The 16,307-nt window shown below is 42.6% G+C and overlaps 1 protein-coding gene across 4 annotated transcripts in view; it reads right to left on the reverse strand.

Annotated features, from left to right (window-relative positions):
* Nucleotides 1–16,307, reverse strand: part of OTUD7B (OTU deubiquitinase 7B) — a 65,232-nt gene that overhangs the window by 13,075 nt on the left and 35,850 nt on the right. For all 4 annotated transcript variants that reach the window (XM_062192168.1, XM_062192165.1, XM_062192167.1 and 1 more), the window contains exons 2-6: nucleotides 14,000–14,150; nucleotides 9,810–9,998; nucleotides 7,814–8,041; nucleotides 5,278–5,379; nucleotides 4,409–4,536 (exon numbers count right to left, since the gene is read on the reverse strand). In XM_062192168.1, coding sequence (XP_062048152.1) covers nucleotides 4,409–4,536; nucleotides 5,278–5,379; nucleotides 7,814–8,041; nucleotides 9,810–9,998; nucleotides 14,000–14,084 — 732 coding nt within the window. In that variant the 5' untranslated portion in view covers nucleotides 14,085–14,150. The remainder of the gene's footprint in view (nucleotides 1–4,408; nucleotides 4,537–5,277; nucleotides 5,380–7,813; nucleotides 8,042–9,809; nucleotides 9,999–13,999; nucleotides 14,151–16,307) is intronic.

Here is a 16,307-nt window from a genome sequence, read left to right on the forward strand (position 1 = left end):
CCCGCTGGAGCGGCCATTTGGGGGGTGAACCAACGGAAGGAAGACCTTTCTCTCTGTCTCTCCCTCTCACTGTCTGTAACTCTGTCAAATAAATAAATAAATAAATAAATCTTAAAAAAAAATCCTATTTAAAAAAAAATACATGCCAAGTGAAATTATTAATTTTTAAAAAAATTTTTTTGACAGGCAGAGTGGACAGTGAGAGAGAGAGAGAGAAAGGTCTTCCTTTGCGGTTGGTTCACCCTCCAATGGCCGCCACGCTGATCCGAAGGCAGGAGCCAGGTGCTTCTCCTGGTCTCCCAAGTGGGTGCAGGGCCCAAGCACTTCGGCCATCCTCCACTGCACTCCCGGGCCACAGCAGAGAGCTGGCCTGGAAGAGGGGCAACCGGGACAGAATCTGGTGCCCCGACCGGGACTAGAACCTGGTGTGCTGGCACCGCAAGGCGGAGGATTAGCCTAGTGAGCCATGGCGCCAGCCTAAGTAAAATTATTTTTTATTAAAGGAGAGCATGTAGTGGCACAAACTATTTTAAAATATCATTGGCTAGGGGGCCGGTGCCATGGCATAATAGGTAAAGCTGCTGCCTACAGTGCTAGCATTGCATATGGGTGCAAATTCGAGTCCCAGCTGCTCCACTTCAGATCCAGTTCTCTGCTATAGCTTGGGAAAGCAGTAGAAGATGGCCCAAGTCCTTGGGCCCCTGCACCCACATAGGAGACCTGGAAGAAGCTCCAGGCTCCTGGCTTCGGATTGACCCAGCTCCGGCTGTTGCAGCTATTTGGGGAGTGAACCAGCGGATGGAAGACTTGTCTCTTTCTCTCTGCCTCTGCCTTTCTATAACTCTGCCTTTCAAATAAATAAATAAATATTTTAAAGAAAAATCATTGGCTTTAGGATATATGTGATGATTTGAGAGAAAAGTTTACCTTATTAATTTTATTTTTTGTATTACTTTAGCATTAAAATGAGTTTACTGATTCTAAATGCACACTGACAATATAGAAGGAAGCATAGTAGAAACAGAGGGGCCTCAGGAACAAATTTTGCAGGATTTTGAGAGCTATTGTTAGTAACACTTGAATAATTTTGAAAGAGACAAAAGTACAAGTGTTTTCAATTTTTAAAACGCTACTACAAGTTTCATTTTGATCAAACATAAAAAGAGCAAGGCACTGGTTATGTATGGGATGCTCTGGTCACTCTCAGATATACATCCAGGAAGCTCTGTTTATACTTTTCTCTCACCCATTATCTGCTTCCTGTTTTAATACACACAGCCACTAGGGGGTGTACACTTCCAGCTTAAGCATTTTAAGAAAATATTTTTAGTTAAGCTTTTCCAAATTTTTAACACAATCAAGGAGACCCAGAAAATCAAAGCTAGATTTGTCTGGTGTTTGGTACTACAGAACTAAAAGAAACTCCTTGGAACATCACCTCCTCATACCCACTCCTACGGCAGGGTATAAGGCTATGTATGGTCTAGGCTAAGAAAAGTATATGGGTCCCATTGGCAGTATGGAACTTTCATTGTACTGAGCAAAAGGAGCCAAATGATTGCCCCTGCACCAGCCACTATTCTCTATGCATAAATTTCCACCAGAATTTTTGAGAGGGAAGGAATGACTGACCAAAGACAGAATTTGGCTATTTCTGAGACTCCTGACTAAATACCATCATAATGTTTTTAAAAATTTTTTAGTATCATCATAATCGAACTGTTATTTAAAGTAATAACTATAAAGGCAGGCACTGTGGCACAGTTGGTTAAGCTGCAATTTGGCATGTGCACATTCCATATTGGAGCACCAGTTTGAGCGCTAGCTACTCCGTTTCTGATCCAGCTTCCTACTAATTCACCTGGGAAGGCAGCAGATGACGGCCCAAGTACTTGGATTCCTGCCACCCACATGGGAATCTCAGGTGGAATTCCAAGCTCCTGGCTTAGGCCTGGCCCAACCCCAGCTGTTGCAGGCATTTGGGGACTGTATTAGCAGATGGAACAGCTCTGTCCCTCTTTCCTTCATTCCCTATCACTCAGATTTCCAAATAAACAAGTAAATCTTAAAAAAAATAAAATAAAATAGTGACAACAGGGGCAGGCCATTTGGCCCAGCAGTCACAATGCCAACTGGGACGTCCTACAACCGTGTCAGAGTCCCAGCTCCAACTCCCAATTCCAGCTTCCAGTGGATCCTGGGAGGCAGCAAGTGATGGCTCGAAGCAGTCAGGTCCCAGCCACCCACATGAGACACCTGGACTGAGTTTCTCACTCTCAGGTTAGACTCAAGCCTTTGCAGGTATCTGGAGAGCAAGCAACAGATGGAAGCTCCCTCCTTGTCTTGTCTCTTTTTCTCTGCATCTCAAACAAAAATCTCCTTACAAATAAAATAATAACAACGATAGCTCTAGCAGCTGGAGCTGAGCACAGCTACTCTGTGATTGCCGCTATCATTTCTCCTAAACAGCAGGCTCTGCTTTCTCTTTTCTTGTCTCCAAAGCCTCAGATCTAAGGGAGAAGGAAAAGCTCTAAGGTCTGAGGAAGAAGAAAAACCGACTACTAATATGCTTTGGGGTCTAAATTCTAGGCTGGTTTTAGCTCAGGCAAAAGCAGCTTTCCATAAAGCCTCGTCCAGCTTTTGGAAGGTAATAAAGAATGTCACTTATGTGGCCTTGCCCGTGAGTGCTGATTTCTCTGGGGAGTGTTCTAGGGCAAACTGGATGATCAAGGACAGGATTCTGATCTTAACATGGATTCTTTGTTTTTAAGAAACAAGTAATACACTCTACTTACATATTTTAAATCTTCAGGACATAAAATTCTAAATAACCTTTAAAAATATCTTAGTTCTTTAGTACTATACTATAGTACTCCCAAGTATGATAAACAATAGAAGGAGAAAAGAGAGAAGATGGAAGAGAAATAACTTTTTCAGAAATATTCCCATATTCAATGCCAGAAACAGCCAGCCATAATCATGGCAAAAAAAAAAAAAAAAATAGATATACAGAAACAGCAGAAGATACAAACATGACAGACACAGAGACCAAGGAAAAGAAAGAGGGAGGCCCAACATTTTTATGTGAATGTATGTTACTGGTAAAGGGAAGGAGTTGGCAAACTTTCTCTGTGCAGGCCATATGTAACCACTCTACTCTGCTGTCAAAGAGGAAAGCAGTTGCATGCCTCAATACACAAATTGAGAGGGGCTGTGTTCTAATAAAACTGTTTTTTACAAAACAGTTTGTCCACCCCCTCTTATGGAGATACAAGGTACAAATCACCCATTACTATCATCTTATTTAAAAGCAACCCAGCAGGGCCGGGACTGTGGCACAGCCGGTTAAGCCACAACCCACAGCACCGGCATCCCATATGGACACTGGTTCAAGTCTCAGCTGCTCCACTTCCAATCCAGCTCCCTGGTAATGGCCTGGGAAAGCAGTGGAAGATAGCCTGTTCAGCCTTTACAGCCATTTCGGGAGTGAACCAGCAGGTGGAGGATCTCTCTCTCTCTCTCTCTGTCTCTCCTCCTCTTTCTCTACCTCTGCCTTCCAAATAAATAAATCTTAAAAAAAAAAAAAAAAAATCAGACTAGGGGCCAGCATTGTGGCATAGTGGGTAAAGCTGTTACCTATGACATCAGCAATTAGGCCACTGCCTGTGATGCCAGCATCCCATATGGGCATTTGCTGGTTCGTGTCCTGGCTGCTCCACTTCCATGCTAATTGACTGGGAAAAGCAACAGAAGATGGCCCAAGTGATTGGGCCCCTGCCACCTACATGGGAGACCTAGAGGAAGCTCCTGGCTCCTGGTTTCGGCCTGACCCAGCCCTGGCTGTTGCAGCCATCTGGGGAATGAAGCGGCAGATGGACGATCTCTCTCTGTCTCTCCCTCTTTCTCTATAACTCTTAACTTTCAAATACATAAAATCTTTTTTTTTTTTAAAGGCAACCTCAACATTTACCAAATCCCTGAGCAGTTCCATTCAAATTCCATTTAACAGGAATTTTTTTAATTTAAATAAGCTAAAACTAAGTAAATGAAAAAAAAATGATATATACATCCACAAAATTTTTATGCTTTTAACATTTCTATTAGGGTTGAAAATTCAAGTCCTTAAAAATTTGTATAGCCTTAATATAAGCAGGAAGGAAGGAAAGATGGGAGGAAGAGGAAAAGGAAAGAAAGAGAAAGAGAGAAAGATAATTCTTATATCAAGGAATTTTCATATCTCATTTTGCAGACTGCCACTAAGGGCTACTGAGCACCGGTCAGGTACAAAGCACAGTGTCAGATACCTTGTCCTTAAGTCTCAGCTTTCCCCAAGCCCCTGGAGAAACTTCCTTCTGCCAGGCATTAGGTAGCTTTGGGAAACAAACTATTTACACCCAGGCTCTCCTACCTCTTTATTCTGCTGTGTTTGCTGCCATCTCCAGCGCCTTTTCAATGCTTCTTTCTCTATTCCCTTCTCCATGAGTGCATACAAAGCTTTCCGGAGCATCAAGTCCCGATCGTGGAATCCCCACATCCCTGTAGCAAGAAAGCAAGGTGGGAAGAGTCCTTACATCAACTCAGCTCCACTTATTAACTGTGACACACAGACCCAGGAAGGAAGGAAAACAGGCTGAAGTCCAGTTTCAAAGAAACTCCAACTGTGATTTAGGGAGGAAAGCCTTATTTAAGACAAAAAGGGTATTCTGACTCTGGAGGTTGAAAGTGGGGAATAGACCACATCCCACAAGCTCTTAACAGGAAGCCCTTAATCCTGAAGCAATCAGCATCAAAGCTAGAGGGCTGGCTGTAAATGTGAACTGTTTTTAAAGGGCACATAATACTGAGTTGCAAATCAGCTTAAAAATATAAAGTACGTAAGTGTCAAAAAGGACTGCTGAAAATATACATACAAAATAATAAATACACCAAAATAATAAATAGTAAGTAGAACCACACACACACAGAGCTTTATACTGCTTGCTCATTGCTGCTCATTGCTGCTCATTGCTTCTAGGGGTTAGTTCTCAGGGTGATGCCCATGTTAACCCTGTGTCCTCCTCACTCGTTGAAAAAGACTGAAAAACCAAAGCTGGGCTCTCTCCTCATGTGCCCACACATACACACTCACACACACATGCACACACACATGCAGTCAATCTGGCTGTGCACAACCACTATTGCCTGAGATCAAGGTTGGCTGGGTCAAGTTGTACACATGAGACTTGATTCAACTGCTTCCTTTCTACAAGGGAACGGAGGGCTTCTTTCAAGACTCACCAAGAGAGGCCGCGTGCAGAAGGCAGTTCCCATCTCCAGTAGTTGCCAAAGGAAGCAGCCTCTGACAGGTGGGGTCCACACTTACCCACCAGTTCAAACGCCCTGCAAGAAAGGAAGGCACAGATTATCCATGAAGACTATCTCACTTCCCCCCTATTTCAACGTCTCCTTTTTTAAAATTTATTTCTTTGAAAGGTAGAGAGACAAAGAAAGAGAGGGAAAGACAGAAAGATCTTCCACCTGTTGCTTCCCCCAAAACAATCACAATAGCCAGGGCTCAGCTGGCTGAAGTCACGAGCTAGGAAACTATCCAGCTCTCCCAGGTGAGAGGCAGGGGCCAAGTACTTGGGCCTTCATCTACTGCTTCCTAGACGCATTACCAGGGAGCTTGATGGGAAGCAGAGCAGCAGGACTTGAACTAGCGTTCTGATAAGGGACACCAGTGTCACAAGCGGCTGCTTAACCCACTGCATCACAAATCACTGATTTCTTTTTTTTTTTCTTTTTTTTTTTTTTGACAGGCAGAGTGGACAGTGAGAGAGAGAGACAGAGAGAAAGGTCTTCCTTTGCCTTTGGTTCACCCTCTAATGGCCGCCGCGGCCGGCGCGCTGCAGCCGGCGCACCGTGCTGATCCGAAGCCAGGAGCCAGGTGCTTCTCCTGGTCTCCCATGGGGTGCAGGGCCCAAGCACTTGGGCCATCCTCCACTGCACTCCCGGGCCACAGCAGAGAGCTGGCCTGGAAGAGGGGCAACCGGGACAGAACCCGGTGCCCCGCCTGGGATGAGAACCCGGTGTGCCGGCGCTGCAAGGCGGAGGATTAGCCTAGTGAGCCACGGCGCTGGCCAACACTGATTTCTAAAAAGGCGCTGGAGATGGCAGCAAACACAACAACCCTGATTTCTAAAACTGATTCTAAATTAGCCTCTTCTGGGAAGGCTTCCCAGAATAAAACCATCACTCTCTTAACTCTTCTTTCTTCTTCACTTACATCTAGTCAGTCAGAACCCGGTGGTCATGTAGGGTTATATCAGTGGGTCTTAAGCAGGGACAATTTTGTCCCACAGTGACATCTGACAATGTCGTTAGATACATTTATTTCATAACAGGTAAGGGGATGCAACTGACATCTAGTGGAGACCAAGGATGCTTTTAAACATAATATAACACACAAAGTGGCTTACACAGCAAAGAATTATCTGGCCCAAAATGTTTCATAGGGTCAAAGTTAGGAACCTCTGGGTTAAATGATAAGGCCAAGATCAGAGGTTAAAACTGTGTTGGCAGTGTGGTCTGGCTCTGATTACTTCACTCTGGTCAGGAGACCAGTAAACAACATAGTAACAAAGCTCAACATAAAAACATCAGGGGGTCAGCGCTGTGGCATAGCAGGTGAAGCCACCACCTGCAGTGCTGGCATCCCATATGGGTGCCAGTTCCAGTCTCGGCTGCTCCACTTCTGATCCAGCTCTCTGCTATGGCCTGGGAAAGCAGTGGAAGATGGCCCAAGTCTTTGGGTCCCTGCATCTGCGTGGGAGACCTGGAAGAAGCTCCAGGTTCCTGGCTTCAGATCAGCACAGCTCCAGCCATTGCTCTCTGCCTCTGCCTCTCTGTAACTCTGCCTTCAAATAAATAAATAAACCTCTTTAAAAAAAATCATCAGTAAAACAAAAACAATTCAAGGCATGTAGGTGCCCCTGAATGTCATCTGCATATGTGAGACTCAGCATGTCAGCATCTGTGTGGTGGTGGGACTTTAAGATATGAACAATAGGACAAAGCACATAAAACACCCAAGAAAATGAGTCAATTCTACAGCCATCGCACAATTGCCAACCACCATTTAAATGAGGAAAACATTTCATGAAGGATGCTAGGCAGTTTCTTGGACTACTGAAAAGTCTACAGAAAGAAAAACTGGTCTATATATTGACCAGCCTAGATAACACTGACTTTTATTTTTAGAAAGCTCTAAATAGATGTATATGGTTAACACAGATAGTTACCAAATGAAAACTAAAAGCTTCCTTCCCATGTCCCTACCGCCCACCTCTCTCTCGTAAGAATTCGTTTTTTTAATCTGATTAGCTTAGAACACCAGCAGTCTCACTCTATCACATTAACTAATCTGAACGGCAGCTTAAAACACACACAACTGTAAAGGCAAATCAATCTGGAAGGCAAGTTCCATATAAACTTCTAGATTAGTCACTGCTCTGCCCTACCTGCAGCAGTAGACTTTTCTGTCCACTAGGACCCAGTTATAATTCGTTATATTTTTTTCACATATTGATTTTTAGGTATTGATTCCTAGGCCTTTCACATATATGTCTGGTTTCCCTTCCATCAGATAGGAAATTTCCAGAGCAAAGAATCTGATCTATACCCTTTCTCTAATTTCAAAGAGCACCTAGCTCAATACATGTTTATCTAATTGACTCTTGACTTTGACTGAAATCAGACCACACACTTAGACCAAAAGCTACCAATCAAGGCCAGCCTATAGAGAGAAAGCAAGCGAGAGGAAGCACTCACTGACCTGCCTGTTCCAAGGCAACCAGCATGGACTGCTCAATGAGGTCTCTCTCTATGAAGCTGCGGAAGTCTTCATTATACACAGTGAGATCTGGAAGCTGGAAGGCACAGATGGGCATTTCCAGGGGGTGCTCACTGCTCCCCCCACCCCCACCATTGGAGGAGACATGGGACCGGGCCAGGGAGACAATGCTGGAGCTGGCGTGGGAGATGCCCCTAGACAGGCGTTTCTCTGCAATGAGAAATGGAGTCACCTTAGAATACACACGGCCCACTCAGAGAGCTTTCCACTGACGTCTGGCGGCTACCTCTTAACAGGGTTTCCAGTCAGGGAAAAACTGAGACTATCTGGCTACTGGATTTCACAACCCTTTTCTGTCAAACCAAATATACTTGGGGAAATCTGGAAAATAGTATTTTTGTAGGCACTCACACTGGCACCAAACATTCATTCCTCCTACCCTTACTTGGAATTTGCCTCACATTCCTCTGCATCTCCTCATAATTCCATTTCCCAACATAAGGTGCCCATTCATTTAAAAACCCGGTCATTGTGTGGTGGGAAGAAGAAGGGATAAGGGAAATAAATGGGGCTTCATGGAGCTACACTTAGTCAGGTGATCTCTGGTAACTCTCAGAGTCATGGAGAATATAAAAAGGATTTCTGGTATAGAAAGGAAAATTAATGACCAATCCTGCACATTTGGGAACTATCTTCTTCTTAACAGTAATATTTATATTATCTACTGCAACTCTGCTTAACACCCATACTTTTCAGAAATTTATAGGGACAGGCAATTGTTAATATACTGCAGAGGAAACCAGTACAAATGATTTCACTGGTTTTGAATACACAGCACTTGCAATTTCCCAGCAGACATGACACTGAGATCACAATTTGCCCAGTGTACCATGGTAAATCATTTGTATGGCTTGAGTTATATAATGATTATCAAAGGGAAGCAAGAGCTCAAAATCATATTAGGTAGTCATTCTCAATCCAGGATTTACCAGAGATGATGTACAAAATCACACAAGGACTGTCTGAAGTTATTTCATAGCGATGTTCTTTTAGAAATATTTTTTAAGCATTTCAAAGTACCATGTGCCCTTAGTTAAAAAAAATCAAAATACCACCAAAAGGTATAAAATGATTGTACAAAAAAAAAAAGTCTCCTTCTCACTGAGAATTCCTCATCTCTTCCCCAGAGGCAACCTCCTGCATCCTTCTAGAAGTTTTTATGCACACAGAAACAGGTCTTTTAAAATCATCTTTCAAAACACAAACAGGAGCATGCTACATTCACTGTACTGGATCTTTACCTTTCTGAAAAGATTTCAGAGAATTTTTTTCCAAGACAGTATTATCAAATTCCATCTAATTCTAACGACTGCAGAATATTTGTAAATATGGATCCTGCTATTTAACCATTCTTAATAAAGGACATTAAAAATTGTTCAAGCTTTAATTACTGTAATAATGCCTTAGTGAATATCCTTGTACACTGCATGTGTATATGTTTATGTATGTATTTATCTACTGAAAGGAAGTATACACACATATATACACATGCACACATACATATACATATATGATAAATTCCTAGAAAGGAAATTGCTGACTTACAGAGTATATACGCATTTTTAATTGTTGCTAGACAATTGTTGCAAATATTAACAGATTACCCTAAAAAGAGGTAAGTGGTGGTGATCCTTTTAATTTTGCTTTATTATTTACCTTATCCCAACAACTAGATAACTATCCTCCTCCCTCAGTTTCTGTCACACTATCTGAAGAAGGCCTTCACAGGGGTAAGAGTCAAGATGCAGAACGGGCTCCGGCAAGCACCTGGACAGACAGAGGCCCCTCAACCTGGGCTTGCCTGGGGGAGGGGAAAGGAAGGAAAGCAACACCTGCACTGGACCACAGACTTTCTGCCTCCATTTAGCAGTGCCCCCCCTTTTCAGTCTGTACACACAGTCCTCAGTCACCCCACTACCTTGAATGATGTCATCCTGCCGCTGGAGAATGGGTCGGGGAGGGCGAGCAGCCTCTCTATCGGAACCCCCTTTTTCAGGGCTCCTGGAGCCACTACTCCCTTCACTAAAGGATGGGAGCAGGTTCCCAGCGTGGACTTGTCGTAGCTGTTCAAAGTCACTGAGGGCAGCACTCACGTCCCAGTTCTTTCCTGTGAGGAGACAAAGCAAAAAGGAAACTGTGTGCTCAAGAGTACAGGAATACTGGGGAAAGACACAGAAGGATTATTCTCACCGTCCTATCAAGACTAGCAACCATGTACTCATGCACACTGCAGCCAGTCTTCTTTTTCTTATCCTGCTTCAACTTTCTTTATAATACTTCAATTTGAAATATCAAATTTCTTTATCAACTGATTTACTGTCTATTTCCTAAGTAAGCTCCTTGAGGATAAAAACTTGCTCTCTCTGAATGATAAGGGCCCTTAGAAGCCTAGTAACCTAAAAGTAATCCTCCTTTTACAAGTCTAGAGAAGTAAAATGACTTGCCCAAAGTCACAGCTAGTATGCCCCAAGGCATAGCAAGACTCAAGTCACATCTCCTAATTCTGAGATCCAAAGGGATTCTTAGCCTGGGTATACTGTAGAGTATCTGAAACCACCTGAAATTGTATACAAGGTTATGGGCATGTGAACGAGTTGACTGTGCCCATCAGTTTATCAAAGAGAACTATATGTTCCTCAAATTTAAGGATTATTACTCTAATGAAGAAATGACTCTAAATGATGGACTTGTCATAATCTTTGTTGCTTTCTTCAGTTAAATTATTCAATAAACACACAGTGCATGATTGTTCATACTTCTTTCTGTTCTATCTGCCATTGTCTTAGTTCAATTCCTATCACCTAGTGTCCCACCTCCAATCTACTCTAAAGAATGCCATGAGATTTTTCTAAAGCTATGTTTTATCATTTCAGCTCCATGATCAAAATCATTATCAATGGCTTCTCATAGTTTGAACATGATTTGTCTCTCAAACTCATGCAGACATTTAATCTCCAAAGTCCTAAGTTAATGGTACTGGGAGGGTAGGCTTCATCCAATTACGGTGTCTGGAAGGTAGGTCTAGTGGAAGGTCCTTAGATCACTGGAGGCACACCCTTGGAAGGTAGTTCTCACTTAAGAGTTGGTTATAAAAGCCAAGTTTAGCCCAGCCTCTCTCTCTCTGCAACCCAGACAACCATGTGATCCTTCCTCTGTACACATTAGGCCATCCACTATCCTCATCAGACATTAGACCAATGTGGCCACCCAGTCTTGGACTGTGAATTTCCAAAACCATGAGCTAAAATAAAATTCCTTCCTTCTTAAGCAGTTTCTCTCAGGCGAATGTTATAGTGATGAAAAGCTATTAATAGAGTTTATCATGGCCTATGTTAATAAAATCCAGGCTCTATTGCCTGATATTCAAGGCTTTCTAAGACCTGGTCTACATTTCTAGCCTCTTCTTTGTATTTTACTTTCTTATCTTTGAAAACACAGATGATAATAAATACTTACCTCCTAGGACTATTATGAAGTTTAAATGAGTTGAAGCTACTCAAAATAGTACTTGGTACACAGAAAGCATTATTTATGTATTTACTACTACTGCTATTTTTCTTACTGTTAAAATTCTCCAATTAAGCTTACTATTTATCCATGCCTGATGATCTTACTTTTAAATCATGATATTCCCCATCTGTTCAATTCCCTTTGCTCACTCTGCTTGTCACCGCCACAAGCTGTGACTGCTCCCACCCTATGGCCTTTCCACTGAGTACTTCCACTGCCTCAAAGGTTCTTTCCCCAGTTTATCAACACAGACAACCCCTCCTCAGCTTCAGGTACTTGCTCGAATGTCACATTCTTAATAAGGACTACCCTGAAACCCAAGCAAAAATCATGACCCACCTCACAATTCCCCTTACCATTTTCCATAGCACCTAATACCTTATAATATACTTTATAACTTACTTAGTTATCACCAGCACTCTTACACTACTCATCCTACCTTGTTCACTCGTAGTTTCTCCAATCTGCCAAACACTGTCTCCCATAGGGCCCTTGTAAAAGCCATTTCTTCTGCATAAACACTCTCATCTGTTCCATTGTTTTGTTACTCCTACTCACCCTTCAGGGTTCAGCCCAAATATCACTTCCTCAAAGTCCTTCCTGCACTCTAGAATGAAATCAGGCTTCTCTCTTCACTCTCAGAGCACGCTCACCTCCTTTTTCACAGATGTGTGTGTACATGCATGCATGTGTGTGTAACCAATGATGTATAACAGAATTGGTAAGAGTCACACTCTGAAATCAGATGGCCTAGGTTCAAATCCTACTTAACGTTGCTGAACCTCAGTTTTGAAACAGGGATAACAAAACCTGTAATGCAGCATGGCTATGTGAATAAAATATCTGAAATACCTTGTACATATTGAATACCTAGAGGTATTCAACACATGATTCAAGAGGAATGAGGAATAGTTAAAAGTTGGTGCTTGTATTTTTTTTTAAGATTTAGTTACTTGTTTGAGAGGTAGAGTTACAGACAGAGAGAGGGAGAGACAAACAGGGATCTTCCATCAGCTGGTTCACTCCCCAGATGGCCGCAACGGCCAGGGCTGGGCCAGGCCAAAGCCAGGAGCGTCTTCCAGGTCTCCTACCCCAGTGCAGGGATCCAAGCACATGGACCATCTTCCACTGCTTTCCCAAGCCATCAGCAGGGAGCTGAATCAGAAATGGAGCAGCAGGGACTTGAACAAGCACTCATATAGGCTGCTGGCATCATAGGCAGGCTTAACCTCCTATGCCACAGCGCCAGCCCCAGGACTAGGGTTTGTTTGTTTGCTCATTTTCTTTAAGGACTGTTATAAGAGAGGAGATATTTGAGCTGAATCTTGAAGGATAAGGGGAATAATGGAGGACCTTGTAGATTTGAGAAATAACCAAACGTGACGAAGAAAGGTCACAGGAACTGTGGGGAAAAGCAGTAGGAACTCAAAATCCAAATTAAGGGCAAAGCTGTACTGGAATTTAAACCCTGACCTTCTGTTTCCAAACCCATGGTCTTCTCACAGGTTGCTAAGCAAATGCCAAGTTATCACAGCCTGACAGGAGTTGGCAATCTAAAAAGTTAGGCTATAAACTTGCCTCTTCCCTGTGTGCTTGCCAGTTTGTGCCATCACATATTTTCTTCATCAAAAAGCACCTGTTAAGAGAGGGCGTAAGAGAGGAAGGGGGAGGAAAGGTAGGTATGTGGGCAGGAGGGAGGGTAGGATGGGAGGTATCACTATGTTCCCAAATGTGTATATATAAAATACATGAAATTTGTTTACCTTAAATAAAATTAAAAATAAATAATTTTTAATGAATAAAAACAAAAACAAAGCACTTGTTAATTATGTACTAAAGAATACTACAGATAGTGGGGCTGGCACTGTGGTGTAGCAGGAAAAGCAGTGGAAAATGGCCCAAATGCTTGGGCCCCTGCACCCACATGGGGGACCCGGAAGAAGCTCCTGGCTTTTGGCTTTGGCCTGGCCCATTTGGGGAGTGAACCAGCAGATGTTAGATCTCTATCTGTCTGTATCTCTCTCTGTAACTTTGCTTTTCACATAAAATAAATAAGTCTTTAAAGAAAAAAGAGTACTTCAGATATGACCCCAATCCTTTAGGACCTTAAAATCTAGAATATTCAAATGTGTACATACAGACATAAGTAAACAAAAGCAGCAAAATGAAAACGTTAATTACTCAACATAGTAGTATCCATATCAGTTAGGGAAGGGAGGGAGAGAGGGAGGGAGGGTGGGAGGGAGGGAGGAACAAAAAAAAAAAAAACAAAACAGAAGATTCCAAATATAGAAATCAAAGTCATTTATTTATTAAGAAGCCTAGATCTAGAATTAGGCTTTCAGCAGACTATTTCAAATTTTCACTTGCATTACCTAAATACAAACTTAGAATGCAGAAAGGTACCCTGATAATTTCAGGGTAAAAAAGGGTAAATTTTAGAATTATGGTGGGTCACACACAAAGAGGGTTAGAAGTAACTTACATATAAGCCTTATACACAGTATCTTCTTGATCACCCTAAATGTTCCAAATTATTCTGACACTACATATCACATTTTATGTTGTCTTTTCTCCTTTTCCCCCATGACTTCCTACCTTCCAGGAGATCTCGGGCCAGCCCTGGCTCTGCTCCTGTGGAACGGACAAAATCCGACAGGACAGCATCCATGTCCAGGGTCATGTGATCATCAAGTACTTTCAAGCAGCTGGATGCAGGCAGGACATAGATCAAAATTCAGGCCTTCACCTGAGGAGGAAAACACATAAAACTCAAATTACACTGCAAGGGATAATTACAGCCCCAATTTCAGCAGCTTCCTAACCAAATGGGGAGACTAACTATCACAGCTCATTCATTTCAGTTGAACTATTGAAGCAGTTAATGTATTATGAAGAGTAACATTTAGTTTCCTAGTTCCTATTAATCTTCCATTAACAATAATGTTTTAACTCCTACATTAATCCTGGACCCATACCACTTTGCTTTTCTACAGTATTAATTTCTACCATGGGTTTCTTTTTCAAATTAAAAAAAAGCAGCAGACCACAAACCTAAAGAACTCCCACTTGCAATATTCTTTTTTTATTTTATTTTATTTTATTTTTTATTTTTATTTTTTGACAGGCAGAGTGGACAGTGAGAGAGAGAGAGACAGAGAGAAAGGTCTTCCTTTTTGCCGTTGGTTCACCCTCCAATGGCCGCCGCGGCTGGCGCATCGCGCTGATCCGAAGGCAGGAGCCAGGCGCTTCTCCTGGTCTCCCATGGGGTGCAAGGCCCAAGGACTTGGCCCATCCTCCACTGCACTCCCCGGCCACAGCAGAGAGCTGGCCTGGAAGAGGGGCAACCGGGACAGAATCCGGCGCCCCGACCGGGACTAGAACTCTGTGTGCCGGTGCCGCAAGGCGGAGGATTAGCCTATTGAGCCTCGGCGCCAGCCCTTGCAATATTCTTTAACATGGCACCTTGCTTATTTTCTTCCTGCAGTTATTTAATTGGTTGCTGTCTAGCCACCTCTTCTAATATGTAAATTTCTTGAAAGCAAGGTGCTTGTGTTCTGTTTACTAACCTAAGCAGACCAAGCATCACCTACCAGTGTTTGGCACACATTCCCTCAGTAAATATTTTGGAATAAATGAATAATATGCATCCAATAATTTTAGGGTTGACTAGTGATTGGTGCTAATAGATGAAATGGGAGAGGCGATTGCTAAAATTATGCAAAACTACTCAAAATCAAATAAGCTATTCTGCACAGCAAAGGGGGATCCCAAAAGCTCATAACAAAAGGTCACCTCTGTCCACTAAATTCATGAACTCAGGAAAACAAACCTACCCCAAACATGTCTTTCTATATCCAGGACAAATGATTAAAGTGAGTGCCAAAGAAAATGATCACCTGAAAAAGAACTCTGCTTTCGGACCTGACTTTGGGAGAAACCATGTCCCTGACCTGACAGTGTGGCACCGACCCAACATTCCTCTGCAGTGAACAGTCCCAGCTGAGGAAGCAGTAACAGAGTGAAGGACAATCTCCGATGAAATCCTGCCAGGTTTCCAATACTCTGTTAGAAGAAAACTCATTCAGAACCTCGCCAGGCACCTACTTGTCCTACCACACCTACTATTCTGCATTTTGGCAAAGGCCAGAAGTAGAATTCTTGAAATCAACAGGTGATTACTCAGCAGTGTCTCCTCCACGGAGCCTAAAACCTAAGGGTGACTCCCAGTTACTTTTGCTTCATGCCTCTCCCTACCCCAGGATCCAGCTGGCTCAGTGGTATCATCAGATCCTGATTTTCTGCATTCCTTAGAAAGAGTAAGGCAAATAAACAGCAAAAGTTACAAAATGTAATTATAAAATCAGTAAGTCACTAACCTGATAACATTATTTTTTTTTTGTCTTATCTTTTCAAAGAGAGAGATGGCAACTAACTGTTCTCTCTTACACTGCTCTGGTGGTACAGAAGATTCGTGAGTGCAGGGACATGACTTACTTCCATTTGTAACCCTAATATTCGGCACAGCATCTACAATACAGTACGCAGTCAATAAATCCCCAATGCACAAGGGATTAAACAACCAAGTGAACCTCCACATCAGCCACAGCCACAGCAACAAATCTGAGGCTTAGCTGATAAGAAATTCTAAGGTACTTCACATCACCCCTCTATTTCTAAGAGATTGTCCTGGTCTCAGTCCTATCTCTCAAAGCTTTAAAATTCTCTAAAGAGACATCAACCATACCATCACTACTCCCACCACTCACACCATTTTACTTAAATCCACTTATATGAGGAACCTTCAGACATTTCATGGGAAAACGGAATTAAAAGAAAATGCACACTTTCTGTAAACTTGTGAAGTTCCCTCAACTAACTGGGTGACTTTATCAGGTTACTTACA

This window comes from Lepus europaeus, chromosome 5 (genome assembly GCF_033115175.1).
Source record: "Lepus europaeus isolate LE1 chromosome 5, mLepTim1.pri, whole genome shotgun sequence".
NCBI classification, from domain to species: domain Eukaryota; kingdom Metazoa; phylum Chordata; class Mammalia; order Lagomorpha; family Leporidae; genus Lepus; species Lepus europaeus.